This window comes from Lissotriton vulgaris, chromosome 1_1 (assembly GCF_964263255.1).
Source record: "Lissotriton vulgaris chromosome 1_1, aLisVul1.2, whole genome shotgun sequence".
NCBI lineage: Eukaryota > Metazoa > Chordata > Amphibia > Caudata > Salamandridae > Lissotriton > Lissotriton vulgaris.
This window is the reverse complement of record NC_141685.1, coordinates 464,972,196-464,998,370: the sequence shown is the minus strand read 5'-3', so window position 1 is coordinate 464,998,370 and position 26,175 is coordinate 464,972,196. Positions and strand designations below refer to the sequence as shown.

The following is a 26,175-nucleotide window of genomic DNA, read 5'->3' as shown; positions in this document are numbered from 1 at the left end:
CTTTAATGGATATATGGCAGGGATGGGGGTGTACCCTAATTCCAGATCAATAGATCAAAATATTTCCTGACACAGGTTTGATGATAGACAGTCAAGATATTGACCTGGTGAGCAATTATGGATTGGTGCGTGTTGGCATAAAGAATGGTGTATGCTAGTTAGGGTTTCAGTACAAGGTTTGACAAGGTGGAGAAGATCTAGAGATGTTTGCATATTTGTTATAAATGGGAATTACCTCAGGATCTCTTATGAATTGTCAGATTAGTTGTGTGGTGTAAAGTGCTTGTACACATACAAAAAATGGGCCCTTCCAATATGCTTGCACAAATGTAACTGCTAGCATGCATATATTTTCTAAATGGTCTTTTTGAGACACAACATTTAGGAACATAATTATGCATTGCAACTGGCTTTACACCAACGATCCCACTGATGAAATGTAATGTTTAACTTTTAAATAACAGAAAAAACAATAGAGTTGTTTAATAAAACGTAAAGCCGACACACGATTACTTCAAAGTATACTCCAGGTTAGCAAAACAGACCAATCTACTATACGGTTAAAGCAAAGGGGACTTTCTGCTCTTAGTCCAACATGACCACAACAATGACATTGTTCCTTCCTTTGCTATGAAGCCTTACTGACCCAAACAGGAAGAATCTATCATTAACTGATAGATGAACATGTTTAGCTGGTGATTTTAGAAGAGGGGAAAGTCTATGGTAACACTTTGTAGACACTGTGATACATGAAAGTTCACAGGATCATTCTTTATATAGTGGCAGATGAGCAACAATCAGAGGACAGAATGCTAATTGGTAAAGGGACTGCAATAGTTGCTTATGTATTATTAAAGCACTACTTCACAGTTGTGAAACAAATACCTGGTTAACGCTATGGTATGTTGGCTTTATACATTTTACCTTCACTATAACTTAACGACATCAGAAGAGAATTTGGTGCAAAACTGCAAGATTCCTGAAGGTGAAATATACTTGAAGAGCAGTTTTTTGTTCTTTGCAATGCGTTTTTTTTAGCCATCTCAATGGTGGTCTGCACGTTCATAGGATTCTGAACCAAGTCAATAATGTAGAACTGATGACATTTCTACTATCAGAACAGACTTTGTTGTTCAACAAATCCATGTGGATCTTAATGTATTCAGTTCCTGCCATTTAAATAACAGGCTGAAGAGCAAAAATGTTGTTTGCCAGCCATTATTAGGGACAATCTGTACACTTCTGGATGAGAGTATGACATTCTGTAAGGACTAATAGCCCTATAATATAATTGACCAACAGGAAATTATCAAGATGGCCGTTGAAGAGGATGCGCTGTGCCAGAGATTTGACCTGAAGTCACCTATCTCACCATTTTAATCCCAACCCAATTCTCGCTCCCCTCCCAGGCCAAACTTTTCTTTATGATCCTGGTGACTTTTTCTTATTATCAAAAACAAGTTAGTCTCCCACTTTCACTTCAATCCACGGAGCAGCGGTGATTCACCAGTACAAGCTTGGGACAGCAAGTTGAACACTGTCATGACAGTGTATGCCCTGTTCATTTAATTAATTTTGGGTATGAGGACTTAACTCAACAGATGGTCCATAGGTGTAATATTTTGCCTAACTTGCTGAATATTTGTAATGAAATATGACGGTGGTGGACCTATTGACTGCAATTGTAAACTTGGGATAATGTAACATGTAAACTCTACCGATTTTAAATATAAAGGCCATTGCTGAGGGGAGGTGTAAATGCAACAAATGATGGACAGAATGCTGAATGATTCAAATATTCTCCCCCAGTCAAGAGATCTGGGTTAAATCCATTGTTCTTTTACCCACTACGCCACCCCAGTTTGGACCCAGCCATATACAAATCTTCTTGACCCTGTGCCTCATGGGAATAGTCCAGACCCAACCGCCAAGCCAGGTCCTCCCTGGACCAGAAACAGGCATACTGGGATCGGTTTCAGGGTATGTCACCCTTCATCAGCCAGGCTAGCTTGAATTCAGTGGCACGGTGAGCAAGGGACCCAGGTCTGGGCATAACCATCCCACTTAGGGCGAAAAGTGTAACTGCAACAAATGATGGGCAGAATTGATGAGTGGGGGTACTTGCATAACAGAGATGCTGTAAAAATAGATTAACATAATCTGGTCAGCCAGCTGTTTCTGAGTGGTGGGATGTGGAAATGTTAGGCTGTATATCTAGATACCATTGATCCGAAGTCCGGTTAAGCCTTTGGGTGAGGCTTCAAATGAAGAAACTGATATTTCTTCTGCATGAAACAGTGTCTCCCCTCCAAAGGAAACATTTTTGCTGTGTTTGTGTTTACATAAACCAAGTTGTAGAGTGTTTGTATCAAGGAAGCAGTTGATTTGATTTCCTCTCCGTGCATAAATATCACTACTGCCTTAAAACCCTGAATGTCTTGCCAGGCATTTTTAGTAGAACATCTGTGTGCCAAATGGTAGTACCTTGAAAGAGCACTTTTTGCCCCATGACTCTGAGACTTTGTGTGATTTTGGGCATATGGAATACCAGTCTAGAAGAACTATGGTAAACATATAGTCAACTTGAAGTTGCAGCTTTCGGACTTTTTCCCCCCACATTTTTATTGTTCTTGTATCAAAGATCCTGTATTCTGATCCTTCTTTGTTACAAAACGTATTTGTTATTTTGGGAAAGTGGTAGACGTTGGATTACTTCACTATGTAAAATGTTTGAATTTCCTGTAGCAATGCACCTAGAATACCTTGATCTTTAAGGGTGGTATGTTTCAAGGCAATGACTCCAACATCAGACTGTAGCCATCTTCCGGATAGCTAAGCCTAATTAGAATTTTCATTTTTGCCACTCTCTTAGACAACTGTCAATGCATTGCGATGCGATGCGATAACTTGGGGGCAAACAGGAATGTCATTGTTTTATTATTGTTGTGGCTTCCCTTCAAAGACCTATTGGTGTAGGCCTCCTCTATTTTTCTTTTAAATCATTCCTCTGATTGTAGTAACAGCTTTTTAAATCATTCCTCTGGTTGTAGTAAGGTCTTTCCTACTTTTGCTGCTGAGATGCAAACTGCCAGTACAGCTTATGATCCTGTTAATGGTGGTAGCAATGTTATATTGAATGCAGAAAGGTTAATAGAATTTCTATTGAGTGTATCATCTTCTGTCATTAGTATCATTGTGAGCACAGAAAGAAGTGCTAAATAAGAAACGAAAATTCATAGCGTGTGGTGGGTATCAGGTTTCAACCCTCTGACAACCTTGTCAATTCAGTCTTCAATTATAAATGTATATATGTCCATCTAAAAAACCTAGATTGGACACTAAAAAAGAAACATAGAAAAGAACAGAAAAATAGAGAAAAGCAGTAAAAAATGAGATACGAAAAAGAACAGATTTATAAGGGCAGTGTAAAAGGGTGATAAGAGTAAAAAAAAAAGTAGAGCCAGCCTGAAAGCGATTTATAATCATGTGTAACACACTTTTCTAAAGAACTCCCACAGCGATCAGACGGCTATCCTCTGAGTCTGCACAAGTGGCCAGACCTTAGTCCATGATATGTCATAACAGGTCCTAGAAAGGTGCTAGTGAGGCCAAACAATATGCGGAGAGGGATAAGTGGAGTTAGTGTTAAAGTAGATAAGCAAAGTTATTTCAGGCAAATTTTTCTTCTTTATCATAACTGATCGGACCTTCCCACAAACCAGCTTCATCTTTCACAAGATGAACATCAATTATATTAAAATGTTTATTGGCCCCAAGAGGGAAACATGGAGTTTTACATCAATTTAAAGCTTACTGTTGATTTTTTAAACCTATGGTATCTCAACTGGTGTTTTTTATTGGTTAGCACAAGTCTTTCCACTTCCAACCTATTTTGCATACCTTCTACATAATGTTTCAATATTAGTTACCCACACAGACCTGCATAATTTCTTGCCCTTGGTAAGGGCAATAGGAAATCTATTTTGTTCCTTCTCGTGCCATTAGCAGTACAAAAGGATATGTTTAATCTCCTTTGTTTATCTGTACTAGCACAGTTGTTGTACTCTTGTGCTTTTCGTACAATTCTTTTCCTAATATCTTTTACCTAGCACCCTCAAGTGCTGCTTCCCTTTTCACAAGGCTGAGAGATTTGAAACTGCTAGTTTAGCCAAATGTTTTGCAGAGGGATGAAATAACAGCTTTTCTTCACAGGCCAAACAGTAGAATTTGACAAACAACTATATATTATTCAATTCAATTAAATTTTATTATGATTTGGAAATCCGAAGAATTCCACATAATATTACAATAAAACATTAATTCATAAAAGACAGTATTAAAAGCCCGAAAGATTACACCCTGCAATTATCCTACATTACGTACAGTACATAATACATTATTTCAATAAACCCTTAACATTAGTTACGAAAAAATACTCTAAAAAACCATTTTTCCTAAAATGACCTTCTCCCTGAAGGGACTAATCTCTGTTAATCATTAAATACGTCACTCCGGGGGAGTGAATTCTTATAATTGTTATCTGCAAAGTAACACTATTGGCTGACTCCCTAATTTAAAAACAATCTAATCTGATATAAATTTACATTTTAGCAGCATATAGTTAAGAAATTGTGTATGGTTCATCAATATACGGTTACAATTAAAACATTTCTTGTGTCGGGGACAGAAAACAGTGTTAACAACAATTGATTTTGTAAAGTGCTACTGAAGGTGCAAATGTATTAAGATAAAGTGCTAGTGCATAGATGCCCTAATTCTGGACAGAGACCAGAATGATTATCTAGCGTCAATATAGCGGTTACAATTAAAACATTTCTTGTGTCGGGGACAGAAAACAGTGTTAACAACAGATAATTTTGTAAAGTGCTACTGAAGGTGCAAGTGTATTAAGAAAAAGGGCTAGTGCATAGATGCCCTAATTCTGGACAGAGACCAGAATGATTATCTATCATCAATATAGCCTAAATAAAACGGAAATTACATAAAAAAATTTAGTAGCAAACAAAATTTGTCAAACACACTAATAAATAATTGTTACTTGTCGTATGTTACAACAAATTAAAAAAAAAATTAAATGCTCAAAAGGTGCTAAAACAAGGGAAATTATACAAGGCACTACATAATCCACTGATCACCCTACTTATTAACTTCTAACATTTAGAAATTCTTTAAAAAAGCAGAAAATCTTAAAACATCTTGTTGCAATGATAAAAGTACTTAATTATGTAAGTAGATCCAGTTGTCGTTGGTATTCTTAAGTAGATATTTAATGTTTAAAGTTGGTAATAAGGAAGGCAAGAAGGCCCCACCGGGAGCAGCATCCAGCTGCTCAGCCCCACTCATTCAAACTGACCACACATTCAAACCATGCACACAGGAACATTCTAATGACATCACACACACAGGCTGAGCAGCAGGGAAAGAGATGATCAGGATATAACACATCTCCCTCTTTTAAAACATTGAACACAGAAGAAAGAAATGGAAACTAAATACAGTATGTCCTGATGATGACAAAGTCAGGATTTCAAATAAGCAGTCAACCTAAGAAAATGAATGACTGTAAATAATATTATGAAATAGGAATATATCATAACATAAAAATTGTTGCATAAAAGATGAAGAGAGGAACAATATCTTCTCGCACAAAACCAGGGAGAAATCACATAAGAACCATCCCCCCTCACAAACAAAAACCCAAAATATCACCAATCATGCCAGTTGGCCAGACTGTCACGAAAAGCAATAAAAAGGGAATCAAACTAGACAAAATGGCGTCCCAATAGAATAACAAATTTAGGACGTAGGAGTTACCACGCTACCCGAAACACACTTAAATAAAGCATAAAGAACAAAGCGCATAACACCTAGTGCATGGGGTACATGGCTCCCTAGCGACTCTCTATAACTGAACACCTCTAACTGAATAGAGCACTTGCGTGGTTCAAGAAAATAAAACATGAATAAACAGAACTGAGGACTCTGCAACCTCATATAATTTGATCTCAAATAAATGGAGCACCTCAAACCATGAGCACGTATGTGGCTCCGCAACATATGCATCCTAAAAATCCAAACTGGAGAACTAATCTTCAGAAAATACACTTAGACAGATGGAGCGCCTCAAACAATGAGCACCTATGTGGCTCCGCACAATATGCACACTAAAAATCCAAAATACACACTAGCATTGACTCCTCAAAGTTCAAGCAATAAATGTAGACTCTGCACGACTCATCGTAATACAGACTAGCATTGAACTCCTCAAAGTTCAAGCAATAAATGTAGACTCTGCAGGACTCATCGCAGTAAAGTGTGAACACATAAATCTCAACACTTAATGAACACTTCAAATTAATTGAGCACATATGTGGTTCATTTCCATAAATAAAATCTAACATTGTCACAACTCAGCATAGCAAAACCTGACAATTAAAATCGACCTTTAAAGAAAACAGTATAAATAAATTAATTCATCAATTTCAGCACATAACAGTTCCATGCAGTAAAAGTAAATAAGTAAATCACTCAAAACACCAACATGTACATAAATATATATATGTATAGCGAAAATTAGAAAATAAGAAACTAAAATAATAAAAGTAGTCACCGTTGTCGTGCTAGACGTTGTGAGTTGTGAGACCTGAAGAAATAAACAGTACCTTGTCTCTTTGAAATAGAAACGAAAACATCCCAGAGACTAGTTGAATGCAGGGTTTCAAAAACAACATAGCGTGCCAGTCGCTGTGACACGATGGTGAAATACGATGGCAGACACTCAGAAAGGCAAAGCATTAGGACGGAAACGCTGTGGAAATGAAAGCGTTTGATTTATGACGACAGCACGCAGCAAACATCACGCTGTCACGTCTTCGCCAGATGGCTCACGGCAAAAATGTGCTTGAAAAAAAGGCGGTGACTCATAGACTGACATCACGGAAGTAGAACACGAGGAGAGCTTCACTTCGCTAACTCCTCGAAACCCTCAGAAGACGTCAAACGGATTGAAGCAGGGAAAGGGCAAGGATCGCTGCAGACCAACTGACAACTCAACCGTCATCCCCAAACTGGACGGTGAGTGTCAGAGTTTTAGATGAGATTTAGTTTAGTGAATGTAAAAGCTCCGTTAAGTTGAGCGCGCTGGCACCCAATTATCTCTTAAACACTGCTCGCAGCTTGTACACCATACTTGCAGGCAATGAGTTGACAAGACAGCTTTCTTTCCTTAAAAGCGCCGCTCATTTGTTTCACAGCTACAATCCACCACTTTGAAATAGTGCAGTTATCTGTTTCAATTATCTTCAAAGGTTTTAGACAAAATGAAAGCAGCCGCCTCAGACAAATTGCTGAAAGGTTCACATCTTTGCCCTTGATAATATAAATAGTCATTTTAAGTTGGGCTCTGAACATCGTAGCACGAAAGATATTTAAGTTTTCAACTGTTTCACTCTGACACCAGTCATAACTTTGAAATTTTGACGCTCTTGTTAATAAATCTGCCATTATAAAATTCAATAAGCTACACAAAGTCCAACGCTTGAAACATACCTTTATAGATGTTTCCAGTAGGCTGTCAGATGTGACATGAAACTCTGTTCTGACGGGAGATGCAGAAGAAAATTGCGTGCCATTTCTGCTGTTGAAATATTATGATGTAAAAACCATGCCTTCGAAATTTGCGACGTATTGAACTAAGTGCTGGGCACACAATCAAAACATGATTGAAGTCTTGGATGCCACCATTGCATAAATCACAAAGTCTTCATTTTTGGGGATACCCTCCCAAGCTCCTGTTACTATCCTCAACGTTAACAAATTCATTCTGAGGAGTAGAATCACTCTGCGTACTGCATGTTTCAGGTTCCAAAGAATGTACGGCTGAGGATTTTTAATAAGTGAGCTCTCCGCTAAACAGTCCAGTCTGCCATTCCCTCTGCATATTTTCAGATCTCTTTCTCGTGAGATCGCATATATGTTTCTTTTAATTAATTGCTTTAAACCTGTTTTTTTTAAAGCTGCTGCCCCTACTAAATCTAAACCAAAGATGCTTAAAGCTTTTAAATAATTTCTAAAAATTACACTTTTACACTATAGTTTATCAAAAATGTCCTTGTGCAATGCTAGCCTTAATAGATTTTCTTGACCATTTATCAAAGCGTTACACCATCTTAAAGACCCCGCCAATGACAAAATGTACGTTGAGAGAAGGCCAAATTCGAGCCTAAGATCCGCGATTAATGCAGCATGACTCAAGTTACATATTTGACACCAAATTTTACCTTCCACTTTCTCGAACTTAGCCCACTCACATTCGTCAATTGTTTCACATGCGTAATTCAAGGTCGGCGGAATCTTTATTTTGTACACTGCAATAGTGTGTGAAAAATGTCTTTTCCCGCATTGCTTATACAAGCGGTTAATTGCCGATGCCTGTGAAATAGCTTTACTTTTGCAGTGATCTAAATGTCTGTTAGCGGACAAACAACCATATATTAACAAACAAGTTACTTACCTTGACTAATGCCTTATCTGGTAGAGATATCCATCTAGCCGCAGATTCCTTACCTTAGAATTATCCCCATGTGTCAGACTAGATGCAGATTTTTTTGGTGAGCAGTACAACGGCATGCCGTTAGGAGGCATTGTTTCATCAGCATGGTGTCATCTGCGTCAGATGTACCTTGCGCAGTGCCTGTATAGGCGCCCCCCCAGCACGCAGATAGCAGTTATTTTTTGAGACGATCCATGGCAGGATTACGGAACCACAAAGAACATGGACGGCTTGGGTGGAAAACTATAGCCTGAAAGGGGTCAGCCTTGACCATAGAAATCTGTTCGCAGATTAGAGAGGATGGGCGGGTCAGTAAGGAATGTGCTCTAGATGGGGTCTCTACCAGATGAGGCGTTACCGAAAGTAACCTGTTAATGTGATAGTAACTTCTAGCTGCAGATTCCTTCCCTTAGGATAAAATACCAAGCAATACCTCCCTGGCGGTAGGTTTGCAGAACAAATTCATACTAGAAAGTCCTGCAGGACCAAACAGGCAAAGTGCCAATCCCGATGGACTCGACTAACCAAGCAGTAGTGTTTGGTGAAGGTGTGCAGAGAAGCCCACTTTGCTTCCTGGCAGATGGCCAGAACCAGAAGACCGCATGCTAATGCAGTGGTCATAGCCTTATGTCTGGTGGAATGAGCACGCAAACCCTCAGAGGGTTGCTTCTGGGCCAGTGTGTAGCAGATTTTAACACAGAGCACGAACCATCTGGAGATGGTCCTCTTCTACACAGCCTTCCCCTTCTTTGCTCAGACATACCCCACAAAGAGTTGATCGCCCACCTGGAAATCTTTTCAACCGTCAAAGTAGAACACAAACCTCTTTTTGGGTCCAGTCAATGGAGTTGTTCCTATTCCATAGAGAGATGCCACAGAGCATAAAAGGTAGGAATGATGAAAGAATGCTCTATATGAAATAGAGTGACAACTTTCAGCAGAAAGGAAGCTCTGGTGCAAAGATCCAGCTAGTCTGCAAAAATGGTTAGGGGAGGAGGCTTATATGACCAGGCTTTTAGCTCACTGACCCTCCGGGCAGACATTATCACCACTAGGAAGGCCTTCTTGATGGTAAGGAGTCAGAGAGCACATCAGAAATGTAAGTACAAAATTGAGGCATTTTAAAGGGTGAAGGTTGAAACTTGTGAGGTAGACCATTCAAAAACCTATTTACAACCAGAGATTTGAGGAGGGATGGCTGAACTAGCAACTTCAGGAAGACTGAGATGGCAGAAAGATAGTCCTTTACAGAGCCCAAAGCAGAGCCTTTCTGGGCAAGAGAAAGAATAAGCAGAAAGGTGAGCAGAAAGAGGGTCAAGCTTGCTTTTCTGCACACCATGCCACAAACTTTGCTGAGTGACAGGCGCATACAGTCTTAGTGGAGGGATGCCTGGCTGCCTAGATAACATTGTAGACTTCAGGCGGAAGGTCGAAAGCCGTCAACTGTCGCCACTAGATCTCCACGCATGAAGACAGAGCATTGACAGGTTTGGGCTGAGAACCCTTCCCTGCTGCTGCGACAGAAGCATCAATCAGGCTGACCCCTCAAGGGGCAGCCTGATTGAAGTACCGAAGGCCAGGCTCAACAGCTCGGGATACCAAACTCGACGAGACCACTCTGGACCCAAAAGAATGACTTGAGCCCAGTCACACCTGATCTTCTTGAGAAATCTAGGCAGCAGTGGTATGAACAGAATGGCGTCCTGGAGGCAAGAGTGCCACTCAAGATGAAAAAAGTCTGCGAGAGAGCCACCTTGGAAACTAAAGTGAGCAGAACTTCTGCAGGTTCTCGGCGGTGGTGAACAGATCTAACTGAGGTTCTCCCTACTGCTGAAATAGACATTGCACCACCTCGGCTGGAGAGGTCATTCATTATCTGCTAGGCATCTTCGGCTGAGTTTATGGGCATTGGTGTTCAGAAAGCCTACCAGGTGTTTTAACACCAGGGATATGCCTTGACGTTTGTCATGTCCTGAGGCGCAGGGTCTCTTGACAAAGGGTCTACAAACCCCTTGCCCAGTTTGTTGCAGTACCCCATGGTGGTGGTATTGTCCGCGAACACCTACACTAGCCTTCCCTTGATGGAGGGTAGAATGGCTTTCAGTGCCAGACAGATCGCATAGAGAAGTTGATGTAAAGTCTAGATTCCCATGGAGAACAGAGGCCTCTGATCTTCACCTCTACCAGATGGCTACCAGATACCAGGAGTGAAGCATCTGCCACCACTGTCAGATCTGGTTGGAGACAGAGAGGGGTCTGCCGCTGACCCAATCGAGGTCTGTTAACACCACTGCAGATCTTTTGCAGTTTCACCAAGATCTAGACCATGTGGGAGAGATTTCCCTGATGATGCACCCACTAAAACTTCAGGTCCGACTGCAAGGCGGACATACCATAAGCAAGCTTGAGCATTTTGAATTTCTCCTTCTCGAGGAAGAAATTGAGAGGGCACTGGTCGGGGATAGGACACAGGTCTCTGCCTTTTTTAGACACCAAAAAGTAGCAGGAATAACAACCACAACCTAGTTCTGGCGTCGGCACCTTCTCTATGGCTTCCCTGGCCAATAGAGCCATCACTTCCCATTGGAGTAAGGAGTGAGAGTCATCCATCAGCCTGTCGCAAGAAGGTGGACAATCAGGCAAACCCAGCGTTCTGATGTTATCGACCTCCAGTGGTACAGGTGATGGCGTATCAAGTCTACCACTGGTTGCACAGGATTGTTGGAAAGTGATCTAAAGAAGGGGTTGGCGAGGGCCAAGTAAAGCACCAAGGACCCGACCATAGCTCTGCTATCTTTTAAACACTTCATCACTGAGTTTGCCTAGTCTCCGAAGAGACAGTAGCCATCATAAGGCATGTCCATGAGAGAGTTGGGAAGGTCGAGATGGTACAACCGGGGGCTGGTCCGGTTCCATCCATGGGTCCAAAGGGTCAAGGTGTGGCAGAGGGCAAACCCGCTAGTTGGGAACAAGTAGGGGCCCCTTCTGACAATGCAGGTCCCTAAGGCATGCCAGCGGGGATGGGCCGCCCAAATATGAGGTGCGTGGCTTCATAAAATTTGCAGAGTTGGGCAGGGGTTAGCGGAAACTCCGGGAGAGGCAGAGCCAGTGCAGGCTTAACCACAGAACCGGGCCTTGAATAAATGAGCTCCCGCATCTCGTCGAATGACTGATGGAAGGGTGAGGTCGAAGACTCCTTCAACTTCTTGCAGGACTTACCGGAACGGTCTGACAATTCAACTGTGACAAAGATCGATGGGTCTACGACTGATCCCGGGACTTTCCTTTTGTGCAGGAACAAGACAGTTGCGGCATCGCACGTCTACTGGAAAGGAGCTTGAGGGATCACTGCCTTAAGGCGTTTGGGTGCATGGTGCAGCAGTCAAAGCAGACCTTCGAGTCATGGTCGCACTCGAGAGGCAAACAAGATGTGTGTCCGTCACCAAAATGTGTGTGTGACACACTGCAGGGCTTGAAGGCAGCTTCCTATAGGACATCTTTCAAAACTCTCAAAAGACTTCTACAAAAGGTCAAAAAGGGTCAAAAATTGAGTGGGGGTAGCTTTCGCTAGATTCATACTGGCACGGAAAGAAAAGAATTGACAGTGCGCTGGGAGGGTACCTATATAGGCACCACGCATGTCATTTCTGCAGCAGACAATGCCATGTGGAGCTGAAAGGCGATACCTACTGGTGCACAGGGGTACTGTTCACAAAAAAGTTCCAGATCCAGTCTGATGCATGGAGATAATTCTAAGGTAAGGATCTGCAGCTAGAAGTCTATCAGATATCAGTGATGACATGTCCTCAAGGTGAATGGCACAACAAAAGCCTTGTCAAGGATTCAGTCAACGTAAATTTCCATGCCAAAATGGATTGTAATAATGCAAGAGAAGGTATGTATTGTACTGGAATAAGAAAGTGTGATGTGAATTTCTCTGAGTGGCACAATCAGTGTTTCTTGCACCTTTTTCTGAATCTCTGGCCCAAGGATTGAGAAAGGAGCTCTGTTTGGCTTCATTCCTGTCTGAGATCCAGAAGTAGCAGATTCAGAGGATGCTCCACTATCCTACACTTCCTACACTAGGAAAATCCACTCTTGATCTTATTAACCTCCAGGATATCATCTGATAGACTCTGAATAAAAACAAACACTTAAAATATGATAGCAAGGGGAAGTGTAAAACAAAATCAAACCTTCTCACACATGAATGTGTTAAACAAGCAGCATCAAAAATTGTGACATGTCATGTTCTTATCCAGCTCTAACCAAAATGAAATTAAATATGAAAAGAAAAGGGCTAAGTCGTTGGTTTACAGATCCACACACTAAAGATTAGGAAAATAACTACCATTCAATTGCTAAAGATGTGCCCAACCAGCATAACAGGGTCAGCCTGGGGTCTGACTAGCACACCACATATGTTACTCTTCGTGAGGTGTGCTGCTTTATCTGGCTATTCTCTTTCTTTAATGGGCTATGTTTAAAAGGGAGATGTGATTTCAGATAGGAATATATGTGAAAATGTCAATATTACTTCTTGCATGGTTTCCAGGACGCAGTAGAGCTATACAGGGTTCATGATGGCAATTAATGGGTTGATTTCCGTCATACTCCTTTCTTTTACTGTGATTTTTAGTTTATCTTCACACCAAAATTTACATTGATTTCCTTGTAAAAACGGCAACATCCGATCCAGCACTTCATGAATATCACACTGGAAGGGGTAAACATTTTGTTTTCCTAGACTGTTTTAAGATTACAAAGTCCAATTATTACATACGATTTTTGTCTTTGACTTACAGTCAATGCTTTGCTTTATATTTTACTCATCTCTGCTACCAAGCTAGACTAATTTTAGTGATTAACTTAGCAGTAATACATACATTGTGAGTATTTTTCTATATTGATTGATATTGATTTCTGTGGTGTCAAATTTAAAGTATTATAAGTTTCATCTCAATGCTTTAAAGTTGATAACTACATGTAATTCTTAACAGCAATTAGATGCGGACAAACCTGGATATATTTCATTACTTTACCTGATATTTTAACATATCAACATTGTAATACGTTGCTTGTGGTTTCTGTTCAGAGACTTTCTTGAGGTGGGACATCAAGTTTGGCATGTTTACCCAAAATTCCTTTGTGTTGGCATCGGGCTGTGCATTGTCACTGTTAGATTAAAAATATCAAACATAGGTAATGATTACAGATTTGTTTAAAGCCATATTCTGCAAATAGTAATACAAATCATTTTGGTTTAGAAAGCATCATTACATACAGGACAGAGTAAACCTTTAAGTGTATTTTTATATATTATATATTATGTATTTGTGCCATGCCCAGGTTTTATTCGCAAGGAAACAAAAAAAAAAAAAATAGAAAGGATTGTAATAATGTAATTCTCATTCCTTCTGTGAATTGAGTGAACCCCTTGGTTCTTTCGATTCCTAACATTTAACAGTCTTCCAAATACTAATCGTTATAGAGTTGGTACAACGATTCATGTATAAAATATCAGCCTCTAATCTAAAAAGATCATCTTCAGAGGGTTCAAGCTTAGTTTTCTAAAGCTTAACCATTGGAAATGTTCTACTTTTTTCCTAATGTTTAATTTTCTACATTCTGTTTGCAATTGCTCCGTTAGCTCCACAACGAATACACCGGGGAGTCACACTACCAAAATATTTAAGGTACAGCAGTCTTAGCTCAAAAACCAAACTGTGCCGTGCCATTTCTTAATCAACTGTTAATCAAATGTTCAGGGAAGTTATTGTTAGCAGGTTGTTTAGACAATCCCGATTCATATACAAATCAATAGAATATAAGCATAAACTATTATCTAAAAGTAGTATTATTGCTATTTAGCATTACAGCATCCCAACCATTGTTCGGCTTACAATTGGGGCAGAGATGAGCAACCATTTAAATAGTAAAATCCAATCAGGTTTTCAGGTGCACCAAAAGATAACATGAATGCAACAAATTTTAATAAATAGATTTTAATGTTGATTATCTCCATGTTTGGTGTTGTGTGTGTTGGAGCTAGGCCCTATTTGCCATGCTTTTTTCGTATTATCGTGTTACCCAAGGCAATGTTTCTCCGACCTGATGTAGTATGGCTTAACATTTCTCTACATCTTCATCTGAAACAATTCTTCAATTTAGTTTTCTTTCATGATCTGGTCATTCTACATAAATAACTTATTTTTATTATTTTTTACTTTGTCTTCTTTACAAGAGATTATTCATCCAAATTCCTTCCAACTATATTCATGTATTTCTTGTTATTGTATTCCATTTATTTTCACTTGACTTCCATCAATCCAGATTATATTTTCTGTTCTACTTTCAAATGTTTTACTATTTGTCAGCTTTGAAATCCAATTGAGCCCTCTACCATGACTTCTTTCTGGAAAAGCACCCTCAACCCCCTCTAGAATACCATCCAATCATTTTATTTTCAGTTAGTCAGTATTTCGATTACAACATTTAGACAGTATGCACCAGACCCTAATCAGGGCTAGCAACTACCCGAAGAAAGCCAGAAACATGATCAAGCTGCATAGCCTGTTCTGTGCTTAAATCTCACTTGTTTTTAATTCAATATTTTGTCATTATTTTCATCACAGTTACTTACCCTTGTAACAATCCCACTTATAAATCGAAATTTAGAACAGGCTGCAAGGTAAACTAAAGTACCAAAAACATGTCTCCTACATATAAATAATGCTATTTCAGAATTAACTTTTATAAAGAAGCTTTCAACTAACACGAAGTTTGAGCCCCACAATCCTTTATAGTAAGTTATTCTTTTCTATGTATAAATAAGATACTGTATTTTTTTGAAAGAATCAGTAACAGGTTGTTTAAAGTAAATGTGTGGATAGAGTAAAGGATGTAGTGGAGATTAAAAGCAAGTTGCTTAGACCTACACTCACAACTATCCATAAGTAATTCACTTACATTTAATGTATTCAGGCATGCACATATGAGACTCAATGGTGCCAACCCAGTAGTAAACCAAGGATGAATAGTACACATGACATCATATGGACCACCTTGAAGAGGAAGTGCATTTGCCAGAAACCCAAAACTGTTGAGGGGGATGGAGGGTGGGCATCGGCATTCAAAGGGGGTATTGTGATTGCAATGACCAGAACAAGACTAAGGGAGTTTGTTCTGAAATTAATGCAAACTTTGTGTGCATATAATCACAGATGTCCAAGAGTTAGTCAGAATTAAAGTGAGTATGAGAGTATACCATTTAGCACGTTTATTCCAAAAGCCAGGAAGATGCTTCTGCACTAACTTCATGAGCACTGCTAAAAAGGCTAAAATAACCCTAATTGTGATTACTCGTCACACTACCAGAAAAGAAACCACTGACTAATGGTGTCTAAGAGGCATCACTACCTAGATCAAAAAGAGCCAGCAGAAGTGGCACTCATTGCTAACAAAAAAAGATTTTCATTTTTTTACATTTTATGGATTAATAAAGTATTGGCAGAGGCTAAAAGGCAATTCTTGTAAGTAAGAAAAGTGGATGGATGATCTATCTCTACTTTCAACCGTAGTAAGATTATAAAAGAAAGTGGATATACAAAAAGCATAAAGACTTTTACTCTCATTTTAATGATTTCTTTCTGTAAGGTTGATGAGTAGGTTGGTTGTTTCTTTTTGTTCTCTCTTTTATATTCTCAAATGCAGATTTAAGAATCTCATTCTGGATGACAGATTAACATCATGGTATCACACTTATTGTATGCAGTGCCTGGGTTGGCCTGCCACTTTTGCCTGCACTGCCATTTCTGTTTATGTTTACCTAAAAATACATAGAAAAATGGAGTAATCTATGCATGCCACAGACAGGCTTCTTTCTGTACCAGTTGCTCTCAGTACCATTGCAACATGGGTAAGTCCAATCATCACACTTGGGGTACCCAGACCTCCTTGTGGTATTCCTGTGATGGTTGCAATCATGTGTTGCACAAGGATGGCCTATAGTGAGGAAGGAGGGGGGCAAGGAAGTTAGATTTTATAGGTTAATCCTGGTTAGCAACAGATGTGGTATTTTCTAACATTATTAGCAGAGCTAAATTGATCTACACCCATCAGTGGCATAAACCTCTTACATTTTTAACACTTTCAATCCAACAAGATGAATAACTCTTCCTAATACAGCTTACACTAAATATCAGATTATACTACTAGTTTGAGAGCTTCATTATTATCCAACTCCCACAATTTCCAGACATTAAGCAGACAAACACAATGGTCATGTCAAGGGTGCAATCTTGGATTTACCTTCGATGGCCAGAGTATCAACTACTGCCTTGTATATTTTAAACTTTAGAGTAAATGTTAGGTAGTGCGATATGTAGTGGACTTAACTTTAGCTAAAGTGGTTACAAGATGAGCTTTGTTCAGTAGAAAAAAGCCAACTATGGTTGAGGAGCTGACAGAGTACTGGACACGTGTTGAGGTTTGTTTAAATTGTTGTCCCTGGTGCAGTTATAAGGGATGGTTATGCACACATAACGCAACACTCTTTTTCCAGGTTCTCACTTCTCCCTATTCATATTCATTCCCTTGCTTGACCTCTTCTTGCTTTCTTTTGTGTCCATGCATCTTCCTTTAGCTCACTTACCCTTTAGCCTGCCGACTGTGCATCACTGCACTACTTCAAGAACCTCCTGCTATTCGCAGCGTTTTTTCTAATAATAGGCATGACCCTGCTCTGTGGAACAAGCAACATGCAGGTCTTGGTCTCTTGGGAGGTGTTCCCCCTACATTCTTTAACTGACCCAGGGACAGGGTGACCAATTCTCCTTGTGGTACAATCAGTCCCTTTGCTGTCTTTCAGCAGATTTTCTCTGCCTCTGAGGGTTGCAATGTCGTATCATTTGGCATGCCCACTGAGTCCGAGACTACAAACGTGGGCGGAATTAGTGTTGGGAACACCTGTTACATACCCCGGACTCCTAATAACAATGTCAACTGGGAAGAGTGACGGAGGATGCAAATTTGCAGTTAGAAGAAATTGTGACAGAGTTTTCAGGGAACCAATGGAATATAAGAAGAGGGGTAACAGTATGGCTATGAAAATTGGGAAGGTATGTTGCACGAAGAGAGCATTACAAAGATGATGCATGGATTAATACTTTTGAGTTCTCTTGCTCAAGCAAGACAGTGAAGAGATTTCTCAGAAACAAGAAAGCCATGTTGACAAATGTCATTAATGAAGATTATAGTTCCTTTGAGTGGCCTTCTTATGCTTCGCCAGGAATGCTGTAATTCTAATGCAAAATCATCACAATCATATATTAATTGCATAATCTTTGCTTTCCTCTGGCACTAGCACCAGTGCCATTTGTGATGTCAGAGGTGACATCTAAATGTCTTCAGAATGGCTGAGACTGTAATAAATCTGGCAGAGGAAAAGTACATGCTTTCTAGGATTCAGTCCAAGCATCAGGAAGGACACTGCTGATAATCCAAAAGAAGCATCTCAAGGCCCTCCTGCATCTAAATGAAGTATTCAGAACTGTGAAAATCAATATTCCTAAATCAGGGTTCTGTTATTCAAACGTAGAAAACATAAAACACAGAAAGAACTATTGTGTGCTACTCACCAATTATGTGAGAGGGGCGAGAAAAGCGTTTGGGCAATAAGAAAGGTGGAGGTGATGTACCAGAGAAATGTAAACACTTAGACGACCAGGAATCCCATTGAAGAGACACTTTATTCACATATTCAGAAGGCCACAATAGAATGTAAAAAAATTTAGAAAGACATGTAGGCTGCTGTTCCAGACAGAGAAGCAGAGGTATCCAAAAACAATATATTTAGTAATATCAAATCGAGGACCTTGCTGACAAACAGCTACAGGTAGCAACTCATTCTGAATACAATAAAGAGACCTATTTACATAAGCTTATAAAAGTCTTGTGTGACCTTATACACAGATGTTTTAGAAAACACAACAGACCAAGCCTTGAGATTATGAATGGGTCAGAGTTTGTAGAGTCCCGCAGACCAGCAACAACAGACCTATCACAATTCAAGCGCCAAGGCTGTTGCTGCCACTGACAATATTTGACCACGAGGCACTAAAGATGTTAAAAAAAAAGTCACATTGTCCTCATCTTCTGATCTGGTCTCAATTGAATTTATAGGTGATGATGGAACGGGCGGTGAAAAAAAGAAAACAACATGGTCATCGTCAGCAATTTCACAGAAAATACTACCAGAGGCAAACATATTAAAAAATTGGGGGATAACAATAACCCCATACACATTAATTCCGGTAGGAATGGTGGAGGATCAGGCCCTTGTTAAAAGCTCCAGAATATCGGTTCTCAGAGGAGCAGTGGGGAAATGTGGAACAAGTAGTGACCAACATCCCAGTATCACTCGAAGGATCCAAGATGGCAAGTCATCACCAACTGGATTAACTGATCCAAGATGGATTGCTAGAACAATAAACAACAGCATAAATTGACAAACTGGGGGGCGTGGCTTGAAAGCCGATGGGGAAGGCTGCGTGAGCACTGAGCTCCGCAAGAAACCCCCTATTAATCCTGATCTAATTAATGCTTCGAAACACCTGACAGCACCACACTATCGGAGACAGATGTGGATCTGTGCTGGAGCGGCTCCTATGCTGAACCGGACGTTAACTGGGAGCTTTTATTGAGAATTACTGGCCCGAGATTGCTGCTGACGGCGGCAACAAAATGGCCGCAGCGCGAAGACAAAGGGTACGGGCTGGGAGGCTACTTAGTGAACATACCGGGTGCTCGGTACGGCGGAGGTCCCCTTGTGCACTGGATCGGTGATGCGTGGCAGGGGGGCGAGGGCTGCCTTGGCTGGCGCCGAAGACCGGCCCGAGATTCCCCAGCAGCGGAGTGAGACTTGCGGCCGAAGTAGCGAGAGCGGGGTTTCTGACTCACACCGGAGCTGCCCATGGCGCACAGGAGGCTGAGCGGTGGAGGAAAACGGCCTGGAGGCGGGCAGCGGTATCACGGCGCCCGAGCTGGCACTGGAGTGGGAGAACAGGAGGCGCGGGCCGCGGATGCGTGGCCCCGGGGAAGCTGCGGCCTGCGAGCTGGGGCGGGTTCGGGGGAGCGTGCCGACAGACAGATGAGGGCTGCCGATGGGAGACCCGGGCAGGGATGAGTCTTGGCGCCTGCAGTGACAAGGTGGCAGAACTCTAACGGCGGGGCACCGACAAAGCAGTGGAGTGTTGCGGGCGCAGGGGGAGAATGACGAATGTGATTTGCCTCCCAAGCAGGGCTGATTGCAGGGCGCCTGGGGCTTGAACATTTTTCTGATGGATCTGTGCAATGGACAGAGCTCTGCTGGGAACTAGACCTGTGGTGGCGGCAAGACCGCAGAAGCAAGCCCTGATTAAGGTCGCGAACATTGGTGATTTCTCCTTTGTGCCTATGTTAGGTGCCGCGAAGTTGACTCAGCAAAGCTACTAGGGAGCGTGGAGACAGCTATGAGCGAGGGAGCACAGGATTAGGTACAGGTGGACGGGACCTTTCCTCTGAGCTCCTGCATTGACACAGTTGGGACACGCTAGCCACCTGCGAACTGGACTGGAACATATTTGCCACTGAGCAGGGAACAGTTGGGAGGGATGGACTCATGACCTGTGCTGGAGTGGGTGCGGACTCTGGCTCTCTTTAGGCGTACAAGGCGCGGTCTGATACCTGCCATTGCTTGGGTGGGTGTTGAAGGGCCTCGCAATGGGGAAACCAAAAGGGAAGAAGGATGGGGCGCAGCAGCTCTCGGACAGTGAGGCTCCAATCCAGGCTGAATTCGAAGCACAAGGAACACCTCAGGACCCCAGAATGCAGCAGCAATTTGACAAAATATTGGCAGCGATTGCGGACTCCCGCACTGCCCTGCAGCAGGACATTGCACAAGTTGCGACAGGCCTTGGCCTCCTAAGAGCGGATCACTCCAAGTTGGCAGATACAGTGAAGCTAGTGGAAGGCATACTCCAGGACGTGGTGCCAGCCCAAACTGCGTTGAAGGCCACAGTGACGGATGCTTTAGATCGTATTATAACTAAAGAAACAACACACTTGCCAGTGCTGAGAAGCTAATTTTTCAAAACAAACTGAATAGAAAAAGCATACATGAAGAATAGCATGGACACTTGCTTTATAAATTGCAACTTTGCTTTTAATTTTTCTGAAGACTATTTTAGTTTTTAGTCATTTTTCGTTTTGTGCATGGGAATACAAAAACAGGGGGGATTTTATATACATTTGTATACAAACATGAAAAAGACAAATTGGTATGTACAATAAATCAAACAAACTCACACACAACACATTCTTGGCCATCCATTCATACTATACCACATCCATACTGGTCCCGGTGTCAAAAAGAACCTATATATACAAAACAAAAAAGAGTCTTTTATGCCGTTTTTTACACTTTTTACAATTGTTCCTAGAAGTTGGAAAAAGAAAGCAAATAGTCTTTCAGTCGGTTGTCGAGACAATTTCAATGTAAATTCAAAGGTGTGACCCGGCACCGGGTCGGTCGACGCGTTTCGAACCCTGAGAGTGCCAGGGTTCTCCTCAGGACCAAAAAGTAACTATAAAGGAAAGGAAAACAATCATCACTCTAATGATCTAAGAGATGAACACCTTATTCGCTATCTAGCTTCCCTCAGCCTACCTCTATTGTTGGGCCATGGCTCCAACCGTGATTGCAGACAATTGTATTCCAAATGAAGGTGGAGAGGGAGGTGCTGGAATACATTAAAAACAAACAAAAAGTGCGCTAAGTATTTTTGAAAAAATATCAGTGTTGGTATCACACATGTCCATCCTCTCGTCACTCACTCGGTGTCAACCTGCGTGCTTACCTTAGCCGTAGTGCATGATTGCTAAGGATTCTGTCCCCAATGGATCGGGCTCTGTCGTGGGGTTTCGGCGCAAAATGCTGAAAAAATCAAATCGGGAAACGTGTGTTACCGCTAGGTTTATTGGGCGTCTCCCTGGCGGTGACTGGTTACGTCCGCTGGCCCCCTTGGAGCCATTCTTACCGTGGCCGTGCTCCACGCTGGTACTCGAAGTCTACTGTGGTTCGTACTTTTCCGCTCCTTCCCCTTCAGTCTACAGAGGGTGAATGGAAACACAATGTTGTTGGTTGTGGGTGTGGCTTCGCTCTGGAGAATTGTGGGAAATGTAGTCCTGTTGGCGGTGTTTCAGAAACTGGAGGAGTGTGGGAAATGTAGTCCTATTGGCGGTGTTTCAGACACTAGAAGATTTTACGTATTGGATTTGTAGATTTCCGAAATCTCATTCAATCCATTGACCGCTGTGTCGTATTTCATAATAAGCAGAGCTTCTCTTTGATTAAGTCGTGTCTCCAAATTGCCCCCTCTTGGATCATTTTCAATTTTCGACAGGACCGTCCACTTTAGTTTGTTTTTATCGTGGTTCTTGGCCAACCAATTGTGTACTAAGGGTGCATTTTCAACTTCTCTGCGTATTCTGGACTTGTGCTGAGTAATGCGTTGCCTGACTTCCTGCGTTGTTTTTCCAATGTATAACTTTGGACAGGGACACATTATAGCATACACGACATTCCTTGTCTTGCAATTAGTAAAAACTTCATGCTTCCAATTGATGTTATTGAATGAAAAAACCGTCTCCTCTATAGTTTCATCACAGCAGATGCAGGTTCCACATTTGTGGTGTCCTGTTGTCGGTGGAAATCCAAATAGACTTCTTAGAGTCGGGCCTTTCTCAATGGGTAGGGCTGCCCTCACAATGTGGTTTGCAACACTTTTCTTTTTTATATGCAAACAAAGGCGGCTCTTTGAAATCCTCATGTAGATCTTTCACTAGGTGCCAATTTGATGTTATCAGTTTTTTGAGTTGGTTGGCCGCAGGACAGAAGGTAGACACGCAGACCACTCGTTTTTGCTCCACTCTTGTTTTCTTCTGCATTAATGTTTCACGTGGCGTCCACCATGCCCTTTTAAGCGAATATTTTAATAATTTTTTTGGATATCCTCGTAGGAGAAGCCTCTCCTTCAGTAAATTAGCATGTTCAAAGTAATCCTCTTTCCGTGAACAATTCCTACGAATCCTGAGGAATTGTCCAAAGGATTAGATTTTGTCTCAAGCTGCGCGGGTGATTGCTAGAGTACAACAATGCTTTGTTTCTGTCCGTCGTTTTTCGGAACAAGGTGGTCCCAAGGCCTCCATTACAAGGTTCAACTTTTACATCCAGGAATGTTATGGATTGATTTGATGACGTGCAGTTAAATTTGATATCATTTGTGCGTGCATTTAGCCAATCGACGAATTCATTAAGGGTTTCAGGGTTCCCAGTCCAAATGAGAAACACATCATCTATATATCTCATATAGTGTGAAATCCGGTCCTTAAAGGGGTTATCATTGTAGATGAACTTTTGTTCGTAGAGTCCCATGTACATTACAGCTAGTTCCGGGGCAAATGGACACCCCATAGCTACTCCCTTTATCTGGAAGAAATATTCGGAGTCGAAAGTAAAAAAATTCTTTTGCAACGCAAAAGAGGCCAGTTCTAGGATGAATTCTGTGGGTACTTGAAATGGTCTGTCGCGTGTGTCCAGAAAAATGACAATGTTTCAAGGGCTTGATCTTGGGGGATCTGGGTATAAAGTGAAACGACGTCTAGCGTCACCATTAGTTGTTGGCTTTCATCAAAGTTTATCGTCTCGATCTTTTGGAGGAATGCAGTTGTATCTTTAAGGTGAGCTGGGACTGTTTCAATGAACGGTTTTAAGAAAAAATCTATGTACTTGGCCACCGGCTCGAATAAGGATTCACATCCAGAAATTATTGGACGTCCTGGTGGTTTTTTTTCATCCTTGTGGATTTTTGGCAATAGGTAGAACACTGGGATTTGCGCATTTTTATTCTGTAAAAATGCCAGTTCCTTTGGGCCCACAAAGCCTTGATCGAATCCTTTTTGAATGATCTGGAACAGTTGACTTTGGAGTTCATTTGTGGGAGTTTTCGCAATGCGTCTGTAGCATGTATTGTCATTCAATTGGCGATAGACTTCTGTTTTGTATTTGTTGATGTCCCAGACGACCACCGCTCCCCCCTTGTCCGCTTGCTTCACAACCACTGTTTTGTCATTTTTCAAGGTAATTAAAGCATCCTTTTCTGCTTTTGCAAGATTGTATTTTACGAAGTTCCTCTTTTTCTCAAAAGCTGATATTCCTGATAGGACTGTCCGTTCAAAAGTGATGACCTCTTTCGGAATTTCTGAGCCGAAAGAGGTCATCACTTTTGAACGGACAGTCCATGCTACAGACGCATTGCGAAAAATCCCACAAATGAACTCCAAAGTCAACTGTTCCAGATCATTCAAAAAGGATTCGACCAAGGCTTTGTGGGCCCAAAGGAACTGGCATTTTTACAGAATAAAAATCCGCGAATCCCAGTGTTCTACCTTTTGCCAAAAATCCACAAGGATGAAAAAAAACCACCAGGACGTCCAATAATTTCTGGATGTGAATCCTTATTCGAGCCGGTGGCCAAGTACATAGATTTTTTCTTAAAACCGTTCATTGAAACAGTCCCAGCTCACCTTAAAGATACAACTGCATTCCTCCAAAAGATCAAGACGATAAACTTTGATGAAAGCCAACAACTAATGGTGACGCTAGACGTCGTTTCACTTTATACCCAGATCCCCCAAGATCAAGCCCTTGAAACATTGTCATTTTTTCTGGACACACGCGACAAACCATTTCAAGTACCCACAGAATTCATCCTAGAACTGGCCTCTTTTGCGTTGCAAAAGAATTTTTTTACTTTCGACTCCGAATATTTCTTCCAGATAAAGGGAGTAGCTATGGGGTGTCCATTTGCCCCGGAACTAGCTGTAATGTACATGGGACTCTACGAACAAAAGTTCATCTACAATGATAACCCCTTTAAGGACCGGATTTCACACTATATGAGATATATAGATGATGTGTTTCTCATTTGGACTGGGAACCCTGAAACCCTTAATGAATTCGTCGATTGGCTAAATGCACGCACAAATGATATCAAATTTAACTGCACGTCATCAAATCAATCCATAACATTCCTGGATGTAAAAGTTGAACCTTGTAATGGAGGCCTTGGGACCACCTTGTTCCGAAAAAGGACGGACAGAAACAAAGCATTGTTGTACTCTAGCAATCACCCGCGCAGCTTGAGACAAAATCTACCCTTTGGACATTCCTCTGGATTCGTAGGAATTGTTCACTGAAAGAGGATTACTTTGAACAAGCTAATTTACTGAAGGAGAGGCTTCTCCTACGAGGATATCCAAAATAATTATTAAAAAATTCGCTTAAAAGGGCATGGTGGACGCCACGTGAAACATTAATGCAGAAGAAAACAAGAGTGGAGCAAAAACGAGTGATCTGCGTGTCTACCTTCTGTCCTTCGGCCAACCAACTCAAAAAACTGATAACATCGAATTGGCACCTAGTGAAAGATCTACATGAGGATTTCAAAGAGCCGCCTTTGTTTGCATATAAAAAAAGAAAAGAGTGTTGCAAACCACATTGTGAGGGCAGCCCTACCCATTAAGAAAGGCCCGACTCTAAGAAGTCTATTTGGATTTCCACCGACAACAGGACACCACAAATGTGGAACCTGCATCTGCTGTGATGAAACTATAGAGGAGACGTTTTTTTCATTCAATAACATCAATTGGAAGCATGAAGTTTTTACTAATTGCAAGACAAGGAATGTCGTGTATGCTATAATGTGTCCCTGTCCAAAGTTATACATTGGAAAAACAACGCAGGAAGTCAGGCAACGCATTACTCAGCACAAGTCCAGAATACGCAGAGAAGTTGAAAATGCACCCTTAGTACACCATTGGTTGGCCAAGAACCACGATAAAAATAAACTAAAGTGGACGGTCCTGTCGAAAATTGAAAATGATCCAAGAGGGGGCAATTTGGAGACACGACTTAATCAAAGAGAAGCTCTGCTTATTATGAAATACGACACAGCGGTCAATGGATTGAATGAGATTTCGGAAATCTACAAATCCAATACGTAAAATCTTCTAGTGTCTGAAACACCGCCAATAGGACTACATTTCCCACACTCCTCCAGTTTCTGAAACACCGCCAACAGGACTACATTTCCCACAATTCTCCAGAGCAAAGCCACACCCACAACCAACAACATTGTGTGTTTCCATTCACCCTCTGTAGACTGAAGGGGAAGGAGCGGAAAAGTACGAACCACAGTAGACTTCGAGTACCAGCGTGGAGCACGGCCACGGTAAGAATGGCTCCAAGGGGGCCAGCGGACGTAACCAGTCACTGCCAGGGAGACGCCCAATAAACCTAGCGGTAACACACGTTTCCCAATTTGATTTTTTCAGCATTTTGCGCCGAAACCCCACGACAGAGCCCGATCCATTGGGGACAGAATCCTTAGCAATCACGCACTACGGCTAAGGTAAGCACGCAGGTTGACACTGAGTGAGTGACGAGAGGATGGACATGTGTGATACCAACACTGATATTTTTTCAAAAATACTTAGCACACTTT

General features: G+C 41.4%; 1 protein-coding gene across 5 annotated transcripts in view; it reads right to left on the bottom strand.

Annotated features, from left to right (window-relative positions):
- The window catches only part of SGIP1 (SH3GL interacting endocytic adaptor 1), a 1,273,000-nt gene that overhangs the window by 126,713 nt on the left and 1,120,112 nt on the right, over positions 1-26,175 (bottom strand). For all 5 annotated transcript variants that reach the window (XM_086953766.1, XM_086953786.1, XM_086953772.1 and 2 more), the window contains one exon: positions 13,615-13,747. In XM_086953766.1, the coding sequence (XP_086809892.1) occupies positions 13,615-13,747 (133 nt within the window). The remainder of the gene's footprint in view (positions 1-13,614; positions 13,748-26,175) is intronic.